Genomic DNA, 26,345 nt, shown 5'->3' with positions numbered 1-26,345 from the left:
ATACCAAGGCATTTTACCATGTATTACGTGATGAATTTACCACTTTCAACTGCACAATTAGCAGGTATAACTTTAGATGGATTATCATGCACTATAGCTATGTATATATTCAACTGGTTCACTTAAACATAGAAATTGGTTGAAGCTACACATAACTTCATACAGGTAAGCTATCAGGATGAATAATAGCATTTGGATGAAATCTGCCATTGTATGTTTAGGAATAACTTTGCCTTGCAACATTTTTGTACTGTTTTCTTTTGATTTTATAGAACGTTTTTCATGAAGCAAAATGTTTTCTATCATTTGAAAGCTCCAATCTGCTGGCAGTATCCTATTCCTATTTATTTAAAATTTTATATATCACACAAGCAGTGGCGTACCAAGGGTGGGGCAGTGGGGGCGGTCCACCCCGGGTGTCAGCAGATGGGGGGTGCTCCGTTGGGGCCGCAGTCCCCACCTGCCTACCACCAGCTCCATCGACAGAAGACCCTCTTCTCCTGCCACCCGGCCGGCACCCAGCCTTTAAAAAAACCCTGTGAAGTGCCTTGTATCTGCTCTGCTGCAAAAGAAGCAAATCGCCTCGTCGCGTCGGCCCTTCCCTCACTGTGTCCCACCCTCTGATGTAACTTCCTATTTCCGCGAGGGCGGGACACAGTGAGGGAAGGACCGACGCGACGAAGCGATTTGCTTCTTTTGCAGTAGAGCAGATGCGAGGCGCTTCACAGATTTTTTTTTTAAAGACTGTGTGCTGGCCGGGTGGCAGGAGAAGAGGGTCGTCTGTCGATGGAGCTGGTAGGCAAGTGGGAACTGGGTCGGGGAGGGGGGAGGCTCAGATGGGAGAAGGGGTCTGGGGGGGTTCTGATGGGAGAAGAGGACTGGGTCTGAGGGGGGGGGCTCAGATGGGAGAAGGGGATGGGGACTGGGTCTGGGAAGGGGGCTTAGATGGGGGAAGGGGTCTGGGTGGGGTGGGGAGGGGCTCAGATGGGAGAAGGGGGCAGAAGGGAGAATTGGGCCATGTCTGGGGCAGGTGGGAGAATGGGTCTGGGGCTGAAAAGGGGGGCCCTAATGCAAGGTATGTGGATGAAGGGGACTGGAACCGGGGGCTGAAAAGGAGGGTAGGTGGGATAAGGGGGCTAGTACTGGAACTAGGGGCTGAAAAGGGGACATGGAGAAGTGGCTGGGGCTGAAGCTCGGGACTGGTGGGAGAAAAGGGCTGGGGTTGAAACTGGGGGCTGAAAAGGGGACAGGGAGAAGTGGCTGGGGCTGAAGCTCAGGACTGGTAGGAGAAAAGGGCTGGGGTTGAAACTGGGGACTGGTGGGATAGTGAGTCAGAAACTGGGGGATGAAAAGGTGGGCAGGTGGGAGATGTGGGCTGGGACTGGAACTAGGGGCAGTTGGGATAATGGGGCTGGGGGCCGAAAAGAGGGGGCAGAGAGAGAGGGGACAGATCCTGGATGGAATGAGGAGCGAGAGGGAGGGCAGATCCTGGATGGATGGGAGAGGGAGGGCAAATGGTTGATTGAAGAGGCAGAGAGAAAGGGCAGACAGTGGATGGAAGGGGGAGACAGACAGGTCAGACAGTAGATGTACTGGATGGCAGAGAGAGAGCAAAGACAGATGCTGGATGGAAGGAAGACAGGGAAAAGAAGATGAGGAAAGCAGAAACCAGAGACAACAAACTGTAAATAAAATATATATTTTTATTATTTTGCTTTAGGGTAAATTATTATTGTAGATGTGTTAATAAATTTTATAAATGGAACATGTAAATAAGGTAATCTTTTTATTGGACTAATTTTAATACATTTTGACTAACTTCCCGAGAACAAAACCCCCTTTCTCAGGTCAGGATAGGATACTGTAACAGCACTATACTGTATTTACCTGAGGAAGGAGGTTTTGGCCTCTGAAAGCTAAATTTATTAGTCCAATAAAATGGTATTATTTTATTTTCTATATTTGTTTCATTTCTATTTGTTAATTTGTAAAGTGGTGATTGGTATTAGTTTTTTTTCAAATTTACATCTGCTGTCTTTATATTTTGCACAGTACTAGGGAACATTTTCTGTTTCTGTAGTGTTGCATTGTCTGCAGAGTCTGGCATCTTGGGGGTTCAGTTTAATTTTTGTCTAAATAGAAAGTTTATGATTACTTATTCTATAGTGGATTAGGGTGTATCTGTGTTTCTCTGAGGACAAGCAGGCTGCTTGTTCTCACATGTGGGTGACATCCATCGGCAGCCACAGATCAGAGATCTTCCTAGCAACAAACATTTGCTAGCCCTCGCGTGCACATGCATGACCGTCCTGCCGCCCCCACAAGAGAGTGCTCTTCAGTCTTCTTTTTTTCCGCGGCTCAAGACGGCTGTTTACTGTCGTTCTGTGCCTGAAGGAGACCCCTCGCGCGTTTTTCGCCGCTTTTTTCCTTTCGGAAAGTGTTCGGAAAGTTCTCCGTTCGTCTTCTTGTCAAAACAAAAAACAAACTTTTCCTCTGTTCTTTAGTTTTTTCCTGTTAAGTTTTCTTTCGTTCGTCGGAAGCGGCCTTTTCGGCTGCCCGTAGGTTTTTTTTCCCTGTTTTTGGTGCTCTCTTTTGGCATCATCGCAAATTTTGATTTCGCCGGCGTTATTTTTCCGCCCATGTCATCGAAGCCTGCCAGCGGCTTCAAGAAGTGCACACGGTGCAGCCGGACAATTTCGCTCACTGATAGGCACGTTTCGTGTCTTCAGTGTCTGGGGGCTGGTCATCGTCCCCAAGCCTGTACTCTTTGTCTTCTGTTGAAGAAGAGGACCCAGGCAGCAAGATTGGCTCAGTGGAACCTTTTGTTCGGAGCCTCGTCCGGTACTTTGACGCCTGCGGTACCGAGGTCATCGGAGGTATCGATGTCGTCGGAAGATGCATCGTCATCAGGAGCGCAGGTGAGGGCTGTCCATTCCCCTGCTGGTAGCGGTGAGCCCTTGAGTAGGTCTCCGCCTGCCTCGAGGGCTCCTGCGGTACAGGACCCCCGGGATCGACCTGTTTCGGACCCGGCCCTGAGGAGGCGTTTGGATTCAACGTCCTCCTCTTCAGTACCGGGAGGTTCCGGTGACGTGATTCTTGCGAAGGCAAAAAAGCATCGTCATCGGTCGCTCTCTCTCACGGTACCGAGAGCTCCGGGACACCAAAGGATTCGGCACCCGCTAAGCGTCGACGCCGGGCGGACCGCTCACCCTCCATACAAGAGGTGTTGATGCGCTCTGCTCCGGACAGCCTGGTACCGCCGCCGTGCCCCAGGCAGATTCTGAGCTCGTTGCCTTCCTCGACAGCCGCTCTGAACGAGAGCCTCTGAGCCATCCTTCCAGGGATCCTGGAAGACTGCTACGCCCGCCCGCTCCAGTACCGGGGGTGCCGTTGAGAGAGGCGCGGCAGCTGGCTCCTCCCCCTTGGTGAGGTGTCCGGTTGCGGTACTGCTTGCGGTACCTGTCTCGGCGGCCTCCCAGGCTGACTCCCCGACGTCAACGATGGAGGGAGCATCATCACCGCCGGTGCGGGAGTCTTCCTCTCGGCGTACCCATCGTGGCCAGGTTTCCACAGAGTCGAGATGGGCCCGGCTTCGGACTGCAGTTCATGAACTGGTGTCCGATACCGTTGGTGAGGCCTTGTGGGAAGCAGAAGAGGAGATATTTTTCTGACGAGGAGTCTTGTGGTCTCCCCTCTGATCCTACTCCCTCTCCTGTAAGGCAGCTTTCTCCTCCCGAGAGTCTGTCTTTCACGGCCTTTGTCCGGGAAATGTCTACGGCCATTCCCTTCCCTGTGGTTATGGAGGATGAGCCAAGGGCCGAAATGTTTGAGCTTTTGGACTATCCTTCACCACCTAAGGAATCGTCCACTGTACCCATGCATCATGTCCTCAAACAGACGTTGCTGGTGAACTGGGCGAAGCCGTTATCTAATCCCCACATTCCCAAGAAAATTGAATCCCAGTATTGGATCCATGGGGATCCAGAGTTAATGAGGACCCAGTTGCCCCATGACTCTGGTGTGGTGGATCTGGCGCTTAAGGAGGTCAAGAGTTCTAGGGAGTATGCTTCGGTGCCCCCGGGCTGTGACTCTACAACCTTGGATTCTTTTGGGCGGAAGGCCTACCATTCTGCAGTGCTCATTTCCAAAATCCAGTCATACCAGCTCTATACGAGCATTCATATGCGGAACAATGTGTGGCAGTTGGCAGACTTGGTGGACAAGCTCCCTTCTGAGCAGGCCAAGCCTTTTCAGCAGGTGCTCAGGCAGCTGAAGGCGTGTCGTAAATTCCTGGCCAGGGGTGTTTACGATTCTTTTGATGTCGCGTCCAGGGCTGCTGCTCAAGGTTCATGGCTGCGTGCCTCCAACCTGGAGAATAGAGTCCAGCAGCGGAATGCGGATACTCCTTGCTGGGGGGATAATATTTTTGGAGAAAGGGTCGAACAGGTGGTAGAGCAACTCCACCGGCGGGACACCGCTTTCGACAAATTCTCCCACCGGATGCCTTCAGCATCTACCTCAACTGGTAGACGTTTTTATGGGGGAAGGAGGACTGTTCCCTATTCTTCTAATAAGCGTAGGTACAATTCTCCCTCTCGCCAGCCTGCTGCCCAGGCTAAACCCCAGCGCGCTCGTTCCCATCAACAGCGTGCGCCTCAACAGGCCCCGGCAGCTCCCCAGCAAAAGCAAGGGACGGGCTTTTGACTGGCTCCAGTAGAGCATAGCTGAAATCAAAGTGTCCGTGCCGGACGATCTGCCGGTCGGGGGGAGGTTAAGATTTTTTTCATCAACGGTGGCCTCTCATAACCTCCGACCGGTGGGTTCTCCAAATAGTCCGGCTAGGATACCCCCTCAATTTGATCTCAAAACCTCCAAATTGTCCGCCGGGAGCTCAGTCCTTCAGCTTCCGCCACAAGCAGGTACTTGCAGAGGAATTCTCCGCCCTTCTCAGCACCAATGTGGTCGAGCCCATGCCACCGGGGCAGGAAGGGTTGGGATTCTATTCCAGGTACTTCCTTGTGGAAAAGAAAACAGGGGGGGATGCGTCCCATCCTAGACCTAAGGGCCCTGAACAAATATCTGATCCGAGAAAAGTTCAGGATGTTTTCCCTGGGCACCCTTCTTCCCATGATTCAGGCAAACGATTGGCTATGCTCTCTGGACTTAAAGGATGCTTACACTCACATCTCGATACTGCCAGCTCACAGGCAGCATCTTCGATTCCGTCTGGGAACACGGCATTTTCAATATTGTGTGCTACCCTTTGGTCTCTTCTCTGTGCCCAGGGTGTTTACAAAATGCCTGGCTGCAGTAGTGGCATCTCTACGCAGACTGGGAGTGCACGTGTTCCCTTATCTCGACGATTGGCTGGTGAAGAACACCTCCGAGCTCTACGGTTCATGCAGATGACTATTCGACTCCTGGAGCTACTAGGGTTTGTGATCAATTATCCAAAGTCCCATCTTCTTCCAGTATAGAAACTAGAATTCATAGGAGCTCTGCTGGACTCTCAGATGGCTCGTGTCTACCTCCCTGAAACGAGGGCCAACAATCTCCTGTCTCTCGTTTCCTGGGTTGGGGCATTGCAGCAGATCACAGCTCGGCAGATGTTGAGATTGCTCGGCCACATGGCCTCCACAGTTCATGTGACTCCCGTGGCCCGCCTTCACATGAGATCAGCTCAATCGGCCCTAGCTTCTCAGTGGTACCAAGCTGCTGGGGACCTAGAGGACGTAGTCCTGCTGTCCACGAGTTTTCTCCGATCCCTACATTGATGGACAATTCGATCCAATTTGACTCTGGGACGTCCCTTCCAAATTCCTCAGCCACAAAAAGTGCTGACTACTGATGCGTCTCTGCTGGGGTGGGGAGCTCATGTCGATGGGCTTCACACCCAAGGGAGTTGGTACCTCCAAGAACAAGGTTTACAGATCAATCTCCTGGAGTTCCGAGCGGTCTAGAACGCTCTAAAGGCTTTCAGGGATCGGCTGTCCCAGCAAATTCAAATTCAGACAGACAAACAGGTTGCCATGTATTACATCAACAAGTAGGGGGGCACCAGATCTCACCCCCTGTGTCAGGAGGCCATCAGAATGTGGCTTTGGGCTCGCCGGTACAGCCTGTTTCTTCAGGCCACGTATCTGGCAGGCGTAAACAACAGTCTGGCCGACAGGTTGAGCAGGATAATGCAACCTCACGAGTGGTCACTCAATTCCAAAGTGGTACGCGAGATCTTCCAAGTGTGGGGCACCCTCTTGGTGGATCTCTTTGCCACTCGAGTCAACCACAAGGTCCCTCAGTTCTGTTCCAGATTTCAGGCCCACAGCAGGCTAGCTTCGGATGCCTTTCTTCTGGATTGGGGGGAAGGCCTCCTGTATGCTTATCCTCCCATCCCTTTGGTGGGGAAGACTTTGCTGAAACTCAAGCAAGATCGAGGCACCATGATTCTGATTGCTCCTTTTTGGGCGCGTCAGATATGATTTCCTCTTCTTCTGGAGTTGTCCTCCGAAGAACCGTGGAGATTGGAGTGTTTTCCTACCCTCATTACTCAGAACGAGGGGGCGCTCCTGCATCCCAAACTCCAGTCCCTGGCTCTCACGGCCTGGTTGTTGATAGGGTTACCATATGGCTCCAGGAAAAGGAGGACGGATTGAGCCAGCCGGGTTTTACTTCCACTACTTTCCATTGAAAGCAATGGAAGTAAAACCCGGATGGCTCAATCCGTCCTCCTTTTTCTGGAGCCATATGGTAACCCTAGTTGTTGAGGGCGTAGATTTTGCCTCCTTGGGTCTCTCCGAGGGTGTCTCCCATGTCTTGCTTGCTTCCAGGAAAGATTCCACGCAGAAGAGTTACTCTTTTCTATGGTGGAGGTTTGCCGTCTGGTGTGACAGCAAGGCCCTAGAACGTCGCTCTTGTCCTGCACAGACCCTGCTTGAATACCTTCTGCACTTTTCTGAGTCTGGTCTTAAGACCAACTCTGTAAGGGTTCATCTTAGTGCAATTAGTGCATACCATTACCGTGTGGAAGGTAAGCCGATTTCTGGACAGCCTTTAGTTGTTAGCTTCATGAGAGGTTTGCTTTTGTCAAAGCCCCCCCATCAAACCTCCTACAGTGTCATGGGATCTCAATGTCGTTCTCACCCAGCTGATGAAACCTCCTTTCGAGCCACTGGATTCCTGCCATCTGAAGTACTTGACTTGGAAGGTCATTTTCTTGGTGGCAGTCACTTCAGCTCGCAGAGTCAGTGAGCTTCAAGCCTTGGTAGCTCATGCTCCTTATACTAAATTTCATTATAACAGAGTAGTTCTCCGCACTCACCCTAAGTTCTTGCCAAAGGTGGTGTTGGAGTTCCATCTGAACCAGTCAATTGTCTTGCCAACATTCTTTCCCCGTCCTCATACCCGCTCTGCTGAACGTCAGCTGCACACATTGGACTGGAAGCGAGCATTGGCCTTCTACCTGGAGCGGACAAAGCCCCCACAGACAGTCTGCCCAATTGTTTATTTCTTTTGATCCCAACAGAAGGGAGTGGCTGTCGGGAAACGCACCATATCTAATTAGCCAATTAGCGGATTGCATTTCCTTCACTTATGCCCAGGCTGGGCTGTCTCTTGAGGGTCATGTCATGGCTCATAATGTTAGAGCCATGGCAGCGTCAGTGGCCCACTTGAAGTCAGCCACTATCGAAGAGATTTGCAAGGCTGCGACGTGGTCATCCGTCCATTCATTCACATCTCATTACTACCTCCAGCAGAATACCCGACGCGACAGTCAGTTTGGGCAGTCGGTGCTGTAGAATCTGTTTTTTTTTTTGTTGTTGTTACATTTGTACCCAGCGCTTTCCCACTCATGGCAGGCTCAATGCGGCTTACATGGGGCAATGGAGAGTTAAGTGACTTGCCCAGAGTCACAAGGAGCTTGCCTGTACCTGAAGTGGGAATCGAACTCAGTTCCTCAGTTCCCCAGGACCAAAGTCCACCACCCTAACCACTAGGCCAACTCCACCCCCCTAGGCCCATTTTTGTTCTGTTCCAGGCTGCACTCTCTGTTAGTTGATTAAGTTAGGTCAATCTCAGTTATGTCCTCGCTGTTGCGAGGCCCAATTGACCCTGTTTGTTGTTTTGAGTGATCCTGCGGGCTAGTAGGGATACCCCACATGTGAGAACAAGCAGCCTGCTTGTCCTCGGAGAAAGCAAAAGCTACATAAATGTAGAAGGTATTCTCCGAGGACAGCAGGCTGATTGTTCTCTCCAACCCGCCCACCTCCCCTTTAGAGTTGTCTCTTCCCTTTTCTTGCTATTTACTGGACTGAAGAGCAATCTCTCGTGCGGGCGGAAAGACAGTCGCGCATGCGAGGGCAAGCAAACGTTTGTTGCTAGGAAGATCTCTGATCTGGGGCTGCCGATGGACATCACCCACATGTGAGAACAATCAGCCTGCCGTCCTCAGAGAATACCTTCTTCAGGTATGTAGCTTTCGCTTTGTGAAAAAGACACGGCTTTCAGTTGGCATTGACTGTGCAGGATCGACGATCTGTACTATTCTGTCTGGTTTCGTTTTACAATAGGTGAATTGATGTTCTAGTGCTCACTGTAGTGTTTAAGATGCTTTCCTTTTCCTTGTGTGACTTGTAGAAATGACTGCTTATGGTATGCTAGAATTGCTCTCTAGGTCCTGAGTGTTTTGTATTCTCGGTATGCCTAGTACTGGATTTTGGAGGGAGGTGTTAAAAAAATTACCAGCCCCGGTTGTCAACTACCCTAGGTATGCCACTGCACATAAGACAAATATTATCAGAAGTTTACAAATTAAACATACATAAAATCAACAAAAACAGCAACCAAAAACTCACTCAAACAATCCCAAATCCAAATCTCAATCGTCTTGTACAATCTGATCCATATAGTATACAACCAGTGCTTTTTTTGTGCCGGTACGCGCCGGTACGGCCTACCGTCACTTTTTTGTTTTTGAGGTCCGGAAGCTCCCAGACATTCCGTTCTGCCCCTAAGTATTAACCAAAATCGCAGCGGTGAACTGGCGGGCGGCGCTAGTAAAAGCAGCAAGCAGGCAGGCTCGACTCTGTCCTTCGCTTCTCTGCCCTCTCTGTGTCCCGCCTTCCTCTGATGTCATTTCCTTTCTGCAAGAGTGGGCGGAATACTGAGAGGGCAGGGTAGCATAGGACGGAGTCGAGCCTGCTTGCATGCTGCTTTTACTAACGCCGCCCACCAGTTCATCACTGCGACTTCGGTAGAGAGTGGAGTGGAAGTGGGACATGGGAGAGCAGGGAAGAGAGGGGAATCGCTGGACATGGGAGAGAGGAGGGCAGGGGAGAGAGGAGAATCGCTGGACATGGATGGGAGGGGTGTGCAGGGAACAGAGAATTGCTGGACATGAATGGGAGGGCAGGGAAGAGAGGAGAATCACTGGACATGGAGGGGAGGGCAGGGAAGAGAGAATTGCTGGACATGGATGGGAGGGGAGGGCAGGGGAGAAAGGACAATCGCTAGATGGATGGGAGGGGAGGGCAGGGAAGAGAGAATTGCTGGACATGGGAGGGGAGGGGAGGGGAGAGAGAAGAATTGCTGGTCATGGATGGCAGGGGAGGACGGGGCAGAGAAGAATCGCTGGACATGGATGGCAGGGGAGGACGGGGCAGAGACGAATCGCTGGACATGGATGACAGGGGAGGACAGGGGGCAGAGAAGAATCACTGGACATGGATGGGAGGAGAGGACAGGGAAGAGAGGAGAATCATTGGACATGGATGAGAGGGGAGGGAAGGGGAGAGAGGAGACATGCTGGACATGGATGGAGGGGATGGAAGAGAGGAAGGAGATCTGGATGGGAGGGCAGGGAAGAGGAGAAATGCTGGAAATGGATGGAGAGGAGAGCAGGAGATAGGGGAGAATTGCTGGACATGGATGGTGCTGGATTTGGATGGAGGAGAGGGGAGAGAAAATTATTGCTTTACTAGTAAAAAAAGGCCCGTTTTTGACACACATGAAACGAGCGCTAGCAAGGTTTTCCTCGGAGTGTGTATGTTTAAGAGAGTGTGTCAGAGATTGTATGTGAGAGACAGTAAGTGAGTGTATGCCCCTACCCCCCTCTCGCAGGGCCCCCCTCCCCACCTCCACCTCTCTGGTCTCAGGACCCCCTCTCCACCTCCCTCTCCCCTGCCCCCCCCCCCAGCCATCCATGTCCAGCGACCTTCCTCTCCCCCTGCCCCCCCTGCAGCCACCCATGTCCAGCGACACCCCCCCCCCCCACACACACACTCAGTGCATCAAACCCACTTGCCACCCGCAGCTGCCACTGGTAACGCTGTCCGGCCACTGCTGCTTCTCTTGTTGAGCAGCAGCGGCCGCTACAAAAAGAAAAAAAAACATAAATGTTTTAAACATCAAGCGCGGCACCGCAGACAGCCATTAGGCATTGGCTGTCGGCTCTGCAGCCGCTCCTCCTCTCGCTTCTCACGTCGCTGCACTCCTCCGGGGTCTTACTCCAGGGGCAGTGACGTGGAGGTGAGAGGAGGAGCTGCTGCAGAGCCGACAGCCAATGCCTAATGGCTGTCTGCGGTGCTGCGCTTGATGTTTAAAAACATTTATGGGTTTTTTTTTTTCTTTTTGTAGCGGTCGCTGCTGCTCAACAGGAGAAGCAACAGTGGCCGGACAGCGTTACCAGTGGCAGCTGCGGGTGGCGAGGGGGTTGATGTGCCCCGGGGGGGGGGGGGGGGTTTGATGTGCCGGGGGGGGGTGCCTGGGGGGTGCGCCGGGGGGGGGGTTTGATGCACCAATGGGGTGGGGATTTGTCTGATGGCTGTCTGCAGTGCCACGCTTGTCGTTTTTTGATGCGCCGCTCCCTGCCACTTGCTCGGAGCAAGTGGCAGTGAGCGGCGCACTCACAGCTGATTCCCCAGTCTGATTCCCCTGCCTAGGAATTAGCTGTGAGTGACGTCAGCCTGGCTACAGAGCCTAGCTCAGCAACTCCAGGAGCCACGGACACAGGCAGTCACACATTAGAATGGTGGTGAGAATTATTATATAGGATATTGACACAGGGGAGGGAAGAGAGGAGAAATGCTGGACATGGATGGAGGGCAGGAGAGAGGAGAAGTGCTGGACATGAATGGAGGGGAGGAAAGAAAAAAGAAGAAGATGCACATGGATGGAGATGAGGGAAAGGGAAGAGAGGAGAAAAACTGCAAATGGATGGAGAAAATAGGCAAAGGCTGGATCCACGTTATACCTCCTCCAGTCAATTCCATGGAGGAGGACCCAGGTTTTACTTATGGATGTAGGGCAAGAAATGAAGAAGGAAGGAAGGAAAGCCATGAATTAAATGGAAAGGAAGCTCTGGAAACGGAGTTAAGGGAACAGATAGAGAGCAGCAGAATCAGAGACTGGGATCAATATGGATAGAAAAACAAAGTCTCCAGACAACAAACGTAAAAAAAATAATTTTATTTTCATTTTAGTGTTTGAAATATGTCTAATTTGAGAATTTACATCTGCTGTCTTATTTTGCACTGGGTATACTGTAACAGCTTACAGAAATTGTTTCTAATGAAAGAAATCACGTTATTTTTTTCTCCTATACTAGTATAATATTTTCAGTGATGTCTGTTTATATGCGCCATGGCTGGTATAAGGAGTGTGGCTAATGTGGGTATGGCTATCATAGGGGTAGAGCCATATGTGGTGACCCCACCCATAATGAGTACCGGCACCTTTTTTTCTACAAAAAAAGCACTACATACAACATAGTTAACTGCACATTGATTCTGCTTTACTCCAAAAGAGATTTGCAGTTTGTGTTGTATATTTTGTCAGTTCCCATGCAAGAGTAATTCTGTGTGTTGTATTTCATGCTTATATAGTGGATTTCTGTAAAGCTGCATGAATGATTGGATTGTAAAGCGATATAGGTATATATATAAAGTGTGCAAGTGTCACAGGCAGTGATAGCTTGTCCTGCTTGGAAGCAGAAGGCTTAGGAATAGAAAAGTGTACTGTGTTGTTAGCATTCTCTTTTCATTTACATAATAAGTTATGAATTTATTTTGTTAACTCTTTATTCTCTGTTATTAACTGATTCCTAGGAGATGGTCATAGGAGGACTTTCTCCAGATACAACTTACTCTGTGACTGTAGCAGCTTATACCACCAAAGGAGATGGTGCAAGAAGCAAACCCAAAGTTGTGACAACAACAGGAGCAGGTAAAGCTACTACTGTACGATGTGTGAGAACATTTACAAAGGAGAGTGGAGTGATTCCCTCCTAATGCTAGGATCCCATGGTGGCAGAAACGGAAAGGTGGATATCCTTACCCAGTTCTGTGATTGAGAGCAGTGAAATCTCTCAGCACGTGTCTATGTTGAGAATTACTGCAAAGGAGAAGACAGCTGTGCAGGGTTGTCATATAACCCCTTGCAAACAAAAATAATGGCTCACAGCTTCTCCCAAAGTAATTAAGTTACTACCCTTTATTGCTCCTTTTTGGGCTTTGCATTATCTTTGCTATGCTTTCACTAAAATCTTGCTATTATATTTTAAAGTGCCTGGAAAACCCACTATGAAGGTCAGTCCCACAAAGATGAACACAGCTCTTGTTGAGTGGAGCCCACCCAAGGAAATAGTAGGTGAACTGCTGGGTTATCGGCTGCAATATAAGCGTATTGACGAAGACAAGATGAATATTATAGACTTGGGCAATACTGATTACTTCTATACTGCTACCAGTATTCACAAGGGTGCAACTTACATCTTCAAACTTTCTGCCAAGAATAAAGCTGGGCTTGGAGAGGAGTTTGAGATTATGATCACTACCAATGAGGATGTGCCCAGTGGTTTTCCCCAGAACCTAGAAGTGGTAGGCCTCACTACTTCAACCACTGAAGTATCCTGGGACCCACCCGTGTTGTCTGAAAGAAATGGCAATATTACCAACTACACTGTGTATACCGAGACATCAACAGCCAACAGGACCTTATCAATATCACCAAGGACATTCGCATCACCCTTACCAACCTGAAGCCTGACACAACCTATGTTATCAAAGTAAGAGCATCCACCAATGCAGGAAGTGGGCCTCTCAGTCCCAGCATCCAGTCTAGGACTATGCCTATGGAACAAGGTATTCATGACTTTTAAGAAAAGGAAATGGTTTGTTCAGTGAGGTGATTTTTTTTGTAGCGCCATTGCTGGGCTAAGGAGGCCAGTTATCTGCGTTTCCAGAATACAGTATATTTTTCACTTATAAGTCAAGATGAGTTTCATTCAAATAAATTGAATATTTCCCTGTCCACAGAGGGCTCACAATCTGTTTGCACTTGAAGCCATAGTTGAACCCTGGCTTCCCTGGTTCTCAGCCCACTGTTCTAACAACTAGGTTACTTATCTATATGATATTCATGCATAAGATCTTGCTATCATTCTTTTTGATGAAGAAACTAGAAGGGGAGGGAGAGACAGAAACAATTAGCTGTGTGGTTTTATTTCCAAATAATGAAGATTTAAATTTGCCTATACTTTACCATCCTTCATGGACCTGAAAATATGGACAGGTTCCAGTATACGATGCTTGATCAAGAGAGGAAATCATTATATATGGCTCTTTGCAACATACTGTGCTAACCAGAAGTCATTTTGCCTATAGTGACCTCATAAAAATTAGTAATTTCCTGCATTAGACTATGATAACCTCATCAACAAACACAGCTACAGGGCTAAGAATGAAGGATGCTGCTACTGCAATGTATTATAAAAGTCTTCAGAGCCAACAGTTATTCTGTCAAGAATGGACAAAAACTGCAGTGTTGCACTATACAAACTCTTTCAAGTTGACTGAGGATTATTTGTAATGTTTTGTACACAGCCTTGTAAAACGTTTTTTCACCTCCTTGTACATTTTCCACATTCTGCTGTCTTAAAAATACAATTCAATGTGTATTAGATTAGGAGTTTCACTGTGTGGATGAGTAGCCTGATGGTTAGTGCAGTGGCCTGCGAACCAGGGAAGTTGGATTCAGTTCCCATTGCAGCTCCTTGTGATTCTGGGCAAGTCACTTAACCCTCCATTGCCCCAGGTACAAAATACATACCCGTATATAATATGTAAACTGCTTTAATTGTAACCACAGAAAGGCAGTATAATAAATCCAGTCCCCTTTCCCTACGTACCATATACTTGAAACATGAAAGAACAATTAAGGAAACTTGCAAACAGTAATTAAGAATAAGAGACCAAATAGTCATGATTGCATAACTCTTAATACCCCTTGACTCAGTATTTTAAAGAAGCCCCTTTTGCAGCAGTAACAGCCATGAGTTAATTAGGTTGAATGTCCACCAACTTTGCATAGCAAAATGGTCCAGTTTTTGCCTATTTATCTTGGCAAACGCAGTAACATGGTGAGTGACAGCAGATTAAGACCTGCAAGATCCCTCCTATCTGCCCAACAAAGCTGATGGAGCCGCATCCACCATTCTGTGCAGGTTACACTCCATCTTCCCACCAGGAGGCTATTCTAGGAATCCACCACTCTCTCCGTGAAATGTATTCCTGATTTTACTCCTAAGTCCTCCCACCCTGCAACCTCAATTCATGTCCTGTAGTTATACCACTTAATCTTTTCTGGAAAGCATTTTTGATATATATTACCTTTCAAGTATAAACATTGGTATTGTTTCTTCCCTATTCTTCCTTTCCTCTAGGGTATACATATTGTAAACGGGCCCCGCTATTCCAGTATGTGGGGGGAAGGAAGTCTCCTCCCCACGTATAGCCAGATCTCCACAAATTGCCACCAGTGGATACTTTCAAATATTCTTTTATTTGTTTCCAAGTTAATGACAAGCACTTCAGTCCAGTGCCCTGGGTTAGGGCTTCCCCAGGCAGGGCTGTTCTGCCTCTCTTAGGGTACAAGCCAGCAACACAAAGTCTCTGCCCTTTCTTGTAGGGCTGCAATGGTCCCTTTGAAAATCCCTCCTTTTCAAAGTCAGTAGCAAAATCAGTGCTTGCCTCCAAGCAGGATTTCCCCCCTCCTGCCTAAACAAGGTTTTCAGTTTCAACATAGTCTTTCCACAATAATCAGGGGGCAACTTGGGGAACCAGGCTTGTAACTCTTCCAGCCACCTCCCCCACAGTCAAGGTTTCCCCCACAGCAAACAGGTCTAACCAAAAGAAAACAGGCTTCTTTCTTAAAGCAGGTTTTAAATCAAAATACATAGTAACATAGTAGATGACGGCAGAAAAAGACCTGCATGGTCCATCCAGTCTGCCCAAGACAAACTCATATGTGTATACCTTACCTTGAATTTGTACCTGTCCTTTTCAGGGCACAGACCGTATAAGTCTGCCCTCCCCTATCCTAGCCTCCCAACCACCAACCCTCTTCCCCCCACCTGCTCCGCCACCCAATTTCAGCTAAGCTTCTGAGGATCCATTTCTTATGCACAGGATTCCTTATGCATATCCCACGCATGTTTGAACTCCGTTACCGTTTTCATCTCCACCACCTCCCGCGGGAGGGCTTTCCAAGCGTCCATCACCCTCTCCGTGAAAAAAATACTTCCTGACATCTTTCCTGAGTCTGCCCCCCTTCAATCTCATTTTCATGTCCTCTCGTTCTACCGCCTTCCCATCTCCGGAAAAGATTCGTTTGTGGATTAATACCTTTCAAATATTTGAACGTCTGTATCATATTACCCCTGTTCCTCCTTTCCTCCAGGGTATACATGTAACGGTCAGCAAGTCTCTCTCATACGTCTTGGAACGCAAATCCCATACCATCCTCGTAGCTTTTCTTTGCACCGCTTCCATTTTTTTAACATCCTTCGCAAGATACGGCCTCCAAACTGAACACAATACTCCAGGTGGGGCCTCACCAACGTCTTATATAGGGGCATTAAAACCTCCTTTCTTCTGCTGGTCAATCCTCTCGTCTATACAGCCTAGCAATCTTCTAGCTAGGGGCCACTGCCTTGTCGCACAGTTTCATCGCCTTCAGGTCCTCAGATACTATCACCCCAAGATCCCTCTCCCCGTCCGTGCCTATCAGACTCTCCCGCCTAACACATACGTCTCCCTTGGATTTCTACTCCCTAAGTGCATCACTTTGCATTTTCTTCGCATTGAATTTTAATTGCCATACGTTAGACCATTCTTCTAGCTTCTTCAGATCTTTTTTCATGTTTTCCTCTCCCTCCGGGGTGTCCACGCTGTTGGAAATCTTGGTGTCATCCGCAAAAAGGCAAACTTTACCTTGTAACCCTTCGGCAATGTCACTCACAAATATATTGAACAGAATGGGCCCCAGCACCGATCCTGAGGCACTCCACTACTCACCTTTCCCTCCTCCGAGCAAACTCCATTCACCACCACCCTCTGGCGTCTGCCCGTCAACCAGTTCCTAATCCAGTTTACCACTTCGGGTCCTATCTTCAGCCCGTCTAGTTTATTTAAAAGCCTCCTGTGGGGAACCGTGTCAAAAGCCTTGCTGAAATCTAAGTAGATGACGTCCATAGCACGTCCTTGATTTAATTCTCCTGTCACCCAGTCAAAGAATTCAATGAGATTTGTTTGGCACGATTTTCCTTTGGTGAAACCATGTTGTCTCGGTATCTTGGCCAACTTATTGGCTTCCAGGAAATTCACTATCCTTCCTTCAGCATCGCTTCCATTACTTTTCCAATAACCGAAGTGAGGCTTACCGGCCTGTAGTTTCCAGCTTCTTCCCTATCACCACTTTGTGAAGAGGACCACCTCCGCTGTTTCTCCAATCCCTCGGAACCTCTTCCCGTCCTCCAAGGATGTATTAAGCACGTCTTTAAGAGGACCCGCCAGAACCTCTCTGAGCTCCCTCAGTATTCGTGGGGTGGATCCCGTCCGGTCCCATGGCTTTGTCCACCTTAGCGTTCCAAGTTGTTGATACACACTCCTCTTCCGTGAACGGTGCTCTATCCACCTCATTCTCAGGTGTACGTTTGCCAGTCCCTCTCGGTCCTTCCTCAGGATTTTCTTCAGTGAAAACAGAACAAAAGTATCTATTTAGCAAATTGGCTTTTCTTCATCATTTCTACATAGCGTTTCGTTGTATCTTTTAGTCTCACAATTCCCTTTATAGTCTTTCTCCTTTCACTATATACCTTAAGAGTTTGTCTCCCCTCCTTACATTTCTAGCCATTTGTTCCTTCCGCTTGCGCCTTCGCCAGATGTGCCTCTCTCTTGGCTTCTTTCAGTTTCATCCTGTATCCTCCCCGTGTTCCCCTCTTGAGATTTCTATATTTCTGGAACGCTAACTCTTTAGTCTTTATTTCTCAGCCACTTGCTTTGAGAACCATATCGGTTTCCTTTTCCTCTTGCTTTATTTACTCTCCTTACATAAAGGGCTGTGGCCCAGTTTATTACTTCTTTTAGCCTGGACCACTGTCCTTCCACTTCTCGTATGTCCTCCCAGCCCATCAGCTCCTTCCTCAGGTATTCTCCCATTTTGTTAGCTCGCTTGAAATCCGGACTTTGAGTTTAGAGTGGCCGCCATCCACATGAGCCGTTATATCAAAACAAACCGTTTGATGGTCGACTGCTTCCCAGGTGTGCAGCCACTCGGACATTTGACACACTATCCCCATTCGTGAGCACCAGATCCAACTGGCTCCTTCCCTCGTGGGTTCCGTTACCATTTGTCTGAGCAGAGCACTTTGGAAAAGCTCCACAATCTCTCTACTTCTTTCCGATTTTGCAGACGGAACCTTCCAATCACATCCGGCAGATTAAATCTCCGAACAACAGCACCTCTCTTTTCTTCCCCAACTTTGAATATCACGATCAGATCTTTATCTAGTTCCTCCAGTTGTGTCGGGGGTCTATAGACACACCCATGTGGACTAAAGGTTCTATCCTCTCTTTTAGGTGATCCATATCGCTTCTTCCTTTCCCCAGTCCCTGTCATTTCATGTCGCTGCGATATCATTCTTCACATACAGAGCGTACCCTCCACCTTTACGTCCCTCTCTATCCTTCCTAAAAAGATATAGCCTGGTATGTTTACATCCCATTCATGGGAACCATTGAGCCATGTCTCTGTGACTGCAACTATGTCCAAGTCAGCCTCCAAAATCAGGGCTTGAAGGTCATGAATTTTATTGCTTAGACTGCGAGCATTGTGGTCATTGCTTTCCATCTACATTTCCTAGTATGTGTTTGGTTTAGTGATTTGTGAGGGTGTTGTCTCTTTGGGTACCTTCTCATCTTTTTGTTCCCCCTTCCTTGCTTTTTCTTTTTTTTCCGCTTCAGTTTATTTTCAGGAACATCACAGTGCTGTAATGGAGCAAAAGAATTTTGTAGTGGTAACACTTGTGCGGGCGGATGTTTCTGTGTCACATGACGAAGTCTGCCTGAGCCTACTGTGAACCATCCGTTCTTATGTGGTTTTATTCTTTGAGGCAGTGGTGAGAAGTTATGATTCTGCACAGTCCTATAAGTTGCTTTAATTACATCTAATTCTGCATTACTTTACAGAGCTCTTGTTTTAAAGTAGATAGCTGAAGACAGATAGGACAAGCTTTAAGTCTCCAGATGATTGGCCTTGAAACTAAAACACTTCCAAACAACATAGATTTTCACCTTCAGGTGCTGCCTTCCTCAGGGCTCTCCAGCTCCCATCCATTTTCTTCTTCTCCCTGCTCAGCCTGATTAACTCCCTCTTCCACCCAATCTATCCAATCCTCCTCCTGCTTCTGAACCCCACCCTTCCCTATTACAGGTGGGCGACATGATATACTGATTGCGGGTCCAGGGGAACTGGGCTTCTTCCTTCTCCCTCCCTCTTGTGGTCAGAGACGGTATATGGCCAGCTTGCCTATCCCCTGGGCTCCCCCTGCTGGACTGGAAATGCATTCTGGGAGATGTAGTTTAGGGTTTTGCTGCTTCATTTCGTACCTCTAGGCTGTAGCCTTGTCACAATATTCAGATCTTCAAGACTTTTCTCATACGTGTTTTTATACAAACCCCACAACATTTTTGGCACTTTTCTACTTTTTTTTTTTTTTTTTATATCCTTAAGCAAGATATGGGCCTCCAAAACTGAACACAGTAGTCTTAAGTGGGCCTCACCAATGACATATACAGTGACTAACACTTCCTTTCTTCTGCGGTTTATGTTTCCCTCTGTGCAGCCTAGCATCCTGGCTGTGGCCACTGCTTATGTCACAATGGTTGCCACCTTGAGATCCTGAGACACTATTATTCTAAGCTCTCTCTCTTGGGTCCATGGATATCTGCCTTTCACCCCTCCACATACAACTCTTTTGGATGTCACTTTTCATATTGTCCCACTCCCTCTAGGGCATCACTCTGTTGCAAATCTTTGTGTTGTTAGGCAAAAGGGCAAACTTTTCCTTCTAATTCTTCGGCAGTGTTACTGAGATTCATATGATGACTTGAGGTGACAGGCCTGTAGTAGGAGTATCTCAGGATGTCATATTAGGGACTACAGAGTACTTTTCTTTTCCAGGAAAAATGAGACTAGTCTTTGCTAGCATTATGAGCAAGAGTTTTGTCTTGTCTGGATTTATATTGTTTGTTTTATTATTATGAACGTTTGTAATTGTGATCCACCCTGAACCAACTATAAATTGGATTAATGTGATAGAAGGGAGTTTAGTAAATAAAAAAAACACAGCTCAGTTATTTCATTTCTATTTTGTTCTTTCAGTGTTTGCTAAGATTTCCGTGTGAATGCTGTGATGAAAACATCAGTGTTGTTGAGCTGGGAACTGCCTGACATCCTATAAGCCTGCAGTACCTTTTAAGGTAAGGATAAGATAAACCTTTAAACAAGGCCGACAGCATTTTAAGTTCCTGGCCTTTAGTAAAAAGGGGTTCTGCAGGAATTCACAGAAATCTGCATAGATAACCAGTTAAATAAAACTTGCAAATTTCCCAAAGACAGAATGTGTGGGAATGTAAAAAGAAAGAGAAAAACCACTGTGCTCTGTGAAAACAAAGCAAGAAATTAGTTGATGCAAAACGTTTCCTCACAATAGTACGTCAAATGCAAACTACCTTTACAGAAGGAAAGCATAGCATGAGGAAACAATACTTAAAACAAGAGGATGTTTCTACCCATGCTAGTATAAACCCCCATACTTTTATCTCTAGTTCTAAAAACTGCCACTGCTGGTAAGGATCTGCATTTTTTGAGTATTTATCTGCTCTGAAATTTTAGCTTAAAACATGGGAAAGAACGGAGATTGTGAGTTGAACTTATACATTTTGTGTGTATTTAAAATCAAGATAATCAGCAGGGTAAGAAAAAACCTCTCTATCTATTGAAGAAAAGTTAAATAATAGGATAAATGAAAGCTCTCTACTAAAAACACAGTTAAGCAGTAGGGTATGTAAAAGTTCTATGTTTGATTCCCACCCGCTCTAGGCTCAGTCTTTCCTGTATAGGTTTTTAAGCGTATTAAGAAGATATGAGAGAACTGTTTAACATAGAGCTTCATTGGGAACTTTTATTAGCAACTGATCTACCTATAGGTCCTTAGCAGTTCATTTAGAAACTCAATAATAGAAATACCTAATAAGCTTAAGGCACTAGATACATTTATATTTTTATTTATTATTTGGATTTAGTTCATATCTTTTCATTAGCTATTCTCCTGTCCATGGAGGGCTTTACAGTCTAAGTTTTAGTTGAGCCAATGGAGGGATAATTGACTTGCCCAAGATCACAAGGAGTAGTAACGGGATTTCAGCTGGGCTTCCTTCATTTTCAGCCCAATGCTCGAACCACTAGGCTGTTCTTATTTCACTATTAGTTTAAGCATTTTTAGTGTCACCAATACCAAGATGCATATAGCAGTCCAGCATGATTATCTCCCAACTTAGTGAAAGGTCAGATGTGTGCAGTATGTGCATCCAGTGCAAAGAGCTCCTGGCTGTCAGAATTAGTCTGATGTCTGGAGACTTAGGGTAGCAGACTTTGAAGAGCTGAGGCAAACTGAGGTGTATAAAGGAGAACATCAACATTCCTGCCTCTAGTCTGGCAGCTTCTGTGCTGCCTTGGGAAGAGACAGGTTATCTTGAAGGAGAGCATCATCTTGGTGTGACAGGACGTTATCCTGCAGCTGGCACCAGCGCTCTGGAAGATAATTTATTCTTCACACCAAAGATGTGTTTGCAAGAGAGGTGTGCGAAGGAAGGATTAACCTGGCTGTTGTATTTGGCAGTTCAGTCCTGAGAACTGTAGATAATTGGGTGGATGGTAGGCGTGAGGATTCTTGGTAACTTGCCTGCCTGTTGTGATGATGATGGACTTCATTGTTATGACTCTGCCCCGGTATCATGCTCTCATTCATCTCGCCCCCTGGTGGTCAGACCTGGTGGTCGCATGGAGTGTCTGTTGATGGTTTTCCCAGTTCCAGAAGTCATGCCGGACCGGTCCGGATTTCTAGCCTGCCAGTTGGTCTCGAGACTTTTTGGAACTAAGCTGCTTCCGTACCTGGTGAACTCCCTGGCTGTTGGCCTTATTAACCACCTGGAAATGTTCTAGTTGCCTTGCAACAGAGGTCCTCAGAGGTGTGTCTTCTGTGGTTGTTTGTTGCTGTGCTTTTGCTACTTTCAGTTTTCTGCCTTTGAACCTAGTGCCTGGACCTGGACTTTGACTTTGCTTGCCGCCTGCCTTTGGAACCTTGCCTGGACCTGGACTCGGACTTTGTTTGCTGCCTGCCTTGGAACCTGTGCCTGGAGCGGACCTTGACTTAATTTGCCTGGCCCCAGTCCTGCTGGGTTTGTGGACTATCTTCCTGTTCTCTGCTGTGGCTTCTGTTCCGGTGGGTGTTCCTCCTGCCGCTGCTGTCCTTGGCAGTAGCCCAAGGGCTCACTATCCAGTGTTTCGTGTGAAGCGTGACAGATGCAAGGCCATGAGCTCGGAAGAATCACCTGCCGGTGCGATAGCACACCTTTATAAACTCTATAACGAAGTGAATGCACAGGTACAGTTGTTAAGCCAATATGTGCACCTAACCCCCCAGGACCTAGGACATCTTCCAGGTGACTCCTCCAGATTCAGACTCAGGACCGGCGGCAGCTCTGGTAAGGCCAGGTATCTGTCTGAAGTCACCCCAAGATATGATGGGATCCTAAAGACTGTAGGGGTTTTCTCAATCAGTGTGCTATAACTTTTGAGCTTCAAGCTCGGGAACTTTCCTACTGAAAGAACTCAGATAGCCTATATTATTTCGCTATTGTCTGGACAGGCTCTGGCCTGGGCGTCCCCTTTGTGGGAGAAGAATGATCCAGTGACGCATGACCTCCGCAATTTCCTGGATCAATTTAGACGAGTGTTTGAGGAGCCCGGGAAAGTTACCTCCGCAATGTCAGCACTTTTGAGATTAAAGCAGGGAACGCGGACTTTGGGCGACTTTGCCATTTAGTTCCGTACCCTGGCTTCTGAGTTAACTTGGAATAATGAGAGCCTGGTCACGACCTTTTGGCAGGTTTGGCGCCCCAAATTAAGGATGAGCTAGCTGGACGTGATCTTCCTACGGGATTGGATGACCTGATTAGACTCTGCACTACAATTGATATTCGGTTCCAGGAGCGTAACCGAGAACGGCAACTCCGTAGAAAGGGTGGGAACCAAAACACCTAGTCTTTAGGCCGTGCCCCCGGTGTCTAAAGGCCAGGAGGCTTCTCCACTACCTCCCGCAGAACCCATGCAATTAGGACACACTTCCCTCACCATGCATGAGAAACAGAGACGTCGGAGTCTCAACCTTTGTCTGTATTGTGGTGATAGTGGACATTATGCGGCCAGGTCCCCTCTTAAACCGGCACCCCTGGATCAGGGGTTGACAGCAGGCGCTATAGTAAGTCTGTCACCTGGCATTCTTCGTACTCAGTTCTTGGTGCCTGCTATGCTCGATCTTGGTCACAAGAGGGAACAGACTGAAGTTTCCTGGACTCCGGGGCCGGTGGAAACTTTATAGCCGAGGCCCTGGTTCATCAATTGAACATTCCTATACAAGAACTACCTAAGCCCATGCCGCTTTTTTCAGTTTATGGACGCATTCAAGGGTATGTAAACACCCAGACGGGTCCAGTGAGCTTATGTATTTCACTGCACAACAGGAGATAGATTGGCCTTGAAGGGGGAGACAATCCAATTGTGTTTGAAATTTTTCCAGGTTATTTGGACCCCTGCACACTAAAGTAAATTCTGACTTTAAAATAAAGTCCAAACTTCTCAACTTTCAGGCTAGAGGTTATTTGGACCCCTGCACACTAAAGTAAATTCTGACTTTAAAATAAAGTCCAAACTTCTCAACTTTCAGGCTAGAGGTGAGATACCTGATTCTTCTCTTAAATTTAATGCTTATTGCTTAATTAATTAATTAGCCCTGTGAAACCTTTTCTTTCTTTCTATCTTGTCCTGCCAAGCTCTGATTGATAGGAAGAGAGAGGAGAGGGCTGTTAAAACAGCATTGAATTCATTTGAGACTCAAAAGTAACATTTTACACAGCTGTAATTATTGGGAATATTTAGATTAAAAAGTTATAATTCTTAGACAATTTTAAAGGTTAATTCAATTGGAAATTCTTTGGTCCTGGTCCACCCAGCACGAGAATTCCCTTGATAAAACAGCAGTTAGCTGACACTTTGGGACTTATAATCCCACCCACCCCAGGGTTTTCCACTCATTTATACCCAAACCAACCTCATTAACTTTACTCCTGATCATACAGAGGCAATCTGCAGCCTGTTAACTCCAACATAGCACACCTGTTCATACCCATTTCAAACCAATCAGGATGACTTTTATTCTCTGCAATAATTGTGGTGCTTTAGTTTCAAGGCAAATCATCTGGAGACTGAAAGCGTGTCCTATCTGTCTTCAGCTATCTACTTTAAAACAAGAGCTCTGTAAAGTAATGCAAGAATTAGATACAATCAAAGCAAACTTATAGGACTGTGCAGAATCATAACTTCTCACCACTGCCTCAAAGAATAAAACCACATAAGAACAGATGGTTCACAGTAGGCTCAGGCAGACTTCGTCATGTGACACAAAAGCATCCACCAGCACAAGTGTTGCCACTACAAAATTCTTTTGCTCCACTACAGCATTGCGATGTTCCTGAAATAAAACTGAGGCAGAACAAAAACCAAGGAAGGTGGAACAAAAAGATAAGAAGGTACCCAAAGAGAAAAGACACCCCCAAATCACTAAAACCAAAACACGTACTAGGAAATGTAGATGGAAAGCGATGACCACAAATGCTCATAGTCTAAGCAATAAAATTCATGACCTTCAAGCCCTGATGTTGGAGGCAGACTTGGACATAGTTGCACCTCACAGAGACATGGCTCAATGGTTTCCATGAATGGGATGTAAACATACCAGGCTATAATCTTTTTAGGAAGGACAGAGAGGGGCATAAAGGTGGAGGAGTAGCTCTGTATGTGAGAAATGATATCGCAGCGACTGAAATGACAGGGACCTGGGGAAAGGAAGAAGCGATATGGATCACCTTAAAAAGAGAGGATGGAACCTCTGTCCACGTGGGCGTTGTCTACAGACCCCCGACACAATTGGAGGAACTAGATAAAAGATCTGATCGCTGATATTCATAAATTGGCGAAGAAAAGAGAGGTGCTATTGTTGGGAGATTTTAATCTGCCAGATGTAGATTGGAAGGTTCCGTCTGCCAAATCTGAAAGAAGTAGACAGATTGTGGATGCGTTCCAAAGTGCTGTGCTCACACAAATGGTGACGGAACCCCGAGGGAGTGAGCAACGTTGGATCTGGTGCTCACAAATGGAATAGTGTCAAATGTCAGAGTGGGTGCACACCTGAAAAGCAGTGACCATCAAACGGTTTTGGTTTGATATGACGGCTGAAGTGCAGGGCGGACACTCTAAAACTCAAAGTCCTGGATTTCAAGCGTGCTGACTTTAGTAAAATGGGCGAATACCTGAGAAAGGAGCTGATGGGCTGGGAGGACGTACGAGAAGTGGAAGGACAGTGGTCGAGGCTGAAAGAAGTAATAAATAGGGCCACAGACCTTTATGTAAGGAGAGTAACTAAAAGCAAAGAAAAAGGAAACCGATATGGGTTCTCCAAGCAAGTGGCTGAGAAAATAAAGGCTAAAGAGTTGGCGTTCCAGAAATATAGAAATCTCAAGAACAGGAACACGGGGAGGAATACCGGATGAAACTGAAAGAAGCTAAGAGAGAGGTACGTCTGGCGAAGGCGCAAGCGGAAGAACAAATGGCTAGAAATGTAAGAAGGGGAGACAAAAACTTCTTCAGGTATATTAGTGAAAGGAGAAAGACTAAAAACGGAATTGTGAGACTAAAAGATACAACAAAACGCTATGTAGAAAATGATGAAGAAAAAGCCAATTTGCTAAATAGATACTTTTGCTCGTTTTCACAGAAGAAAATCCTGGAGAAGGACCGCTAGGGACTGGCAAAAGTACACCTGAGAATGGAGCGGATAGAGCACCGTTCACCGGAGAGAGTGTTTATCAACAACTTGGAAAGCTAAAGGTGGACAAAGCCATGGGGCCGGACGGGATCCACCCCAGGATATTGAGGGAGCTCAGAGAAGTTCTGGCGGGTCTCTTAAAGATTTGTTTAATAAATCCTTGGAGACGGGAGAGGTTCCGAGGGTCTGGAGAACGGCGGAGGTGTCCCTCTTCACAAAAGTGGTGATAGGGAAGAGGCTGGAAACTACAGGCCGGGTAAGGCCTCACTTCGGTTATTGGTAAAGTAATGGAAGCGATGCTGAAGGAAAGGATAGTGAATTTCCTGGAAGCAAATAAGTTGCAAGATCCAAGACAACTGGTTTCACCAAAGGGAAATCGTGCCAAACGAATGCTCATTGAATTCTTTGACTGGGTGACGGGAGAATTAAATCAAGGACGTGCTATGGACGTAATCTATTTAGATTTCAGCAAAGCTTTCGACACGGTTCCCCACAGGAGGCTCTTGAATAACTAGATAGGACCCAAGTGGTGAACTGGAGTAGAACTGGTTGACGGGCAGACGCCAGAGGGTGGTGGTGAATGGAGTTTGCTCGGAGGAGGGAAAGGTGAGTAGTGGAGTGCCTCAGGGATCGGTGCTGGGGCCCGATTCTGTTCAATAGATTTGTGAGTGACATTGCCGAAGGGTTACGAGGTAAAGTTTGCCTTTTTGCGGATGACACCAAGATTTGCAAGAGAGTGGACAACCCCGGAGGGAGTGGAAAACATGAAAAAAAGATCTGAAGAAGCTAGAAGAATGGTCTAAACGTTTGGCAATTAAAATTCAATGCGAAAGAAATGCAAAGTGAT

The 26,345-nt window shown here is 47.1% G+C and overlaps 1 protein-coding gene across 1 annotated transcript in view; it reads left to right on the top strand.

The window, feature by feature from the left end:
• The window catches only part of PTPRF (protein tyrosine phosphatase receptor type F), a 1,045,343-nt gene that overhangs the window by 626,872 nt on the left and 392,126 nt on the right, over positions 1-26,345 (top strand). Inside the window, 6 exon segments of the mRNA XM_030205921.1 lie at positions 12,102-12,219; positions 12,559-12,951; positions 12,954-13,136; positions 14,788-14,811; positions 19,728-19,786; positions 19,788-19,814. Coding sequence (XP_030061781.1) covers positions 12,102-12,219; positions 12,559-12,951; positions 12,954-13,136; positions 14,788-14,811; positions 19,728-19,786; positions 19,788-19,814 — 804 coding nt within the window.

Source organism: Microcaecilia unicolor, chromosome 6 (assembly GCF_901765095.1).
Source record: "Microcaecilia unicolor chromosome 6, aMicUni1.1, whole genome shotgun sequence".
NCBI lineage: Eukaryota > Metazoa > Chordata > Amphibia > Gymnophiona > Siphonopidae > Microcaecilia > Microcaecilia unicolor.
The sequence above is the reverse complement of the archived record's forward strand: the minus strand, read 5'-3'. Positions and strand labels throughout refer to the sequence as shown.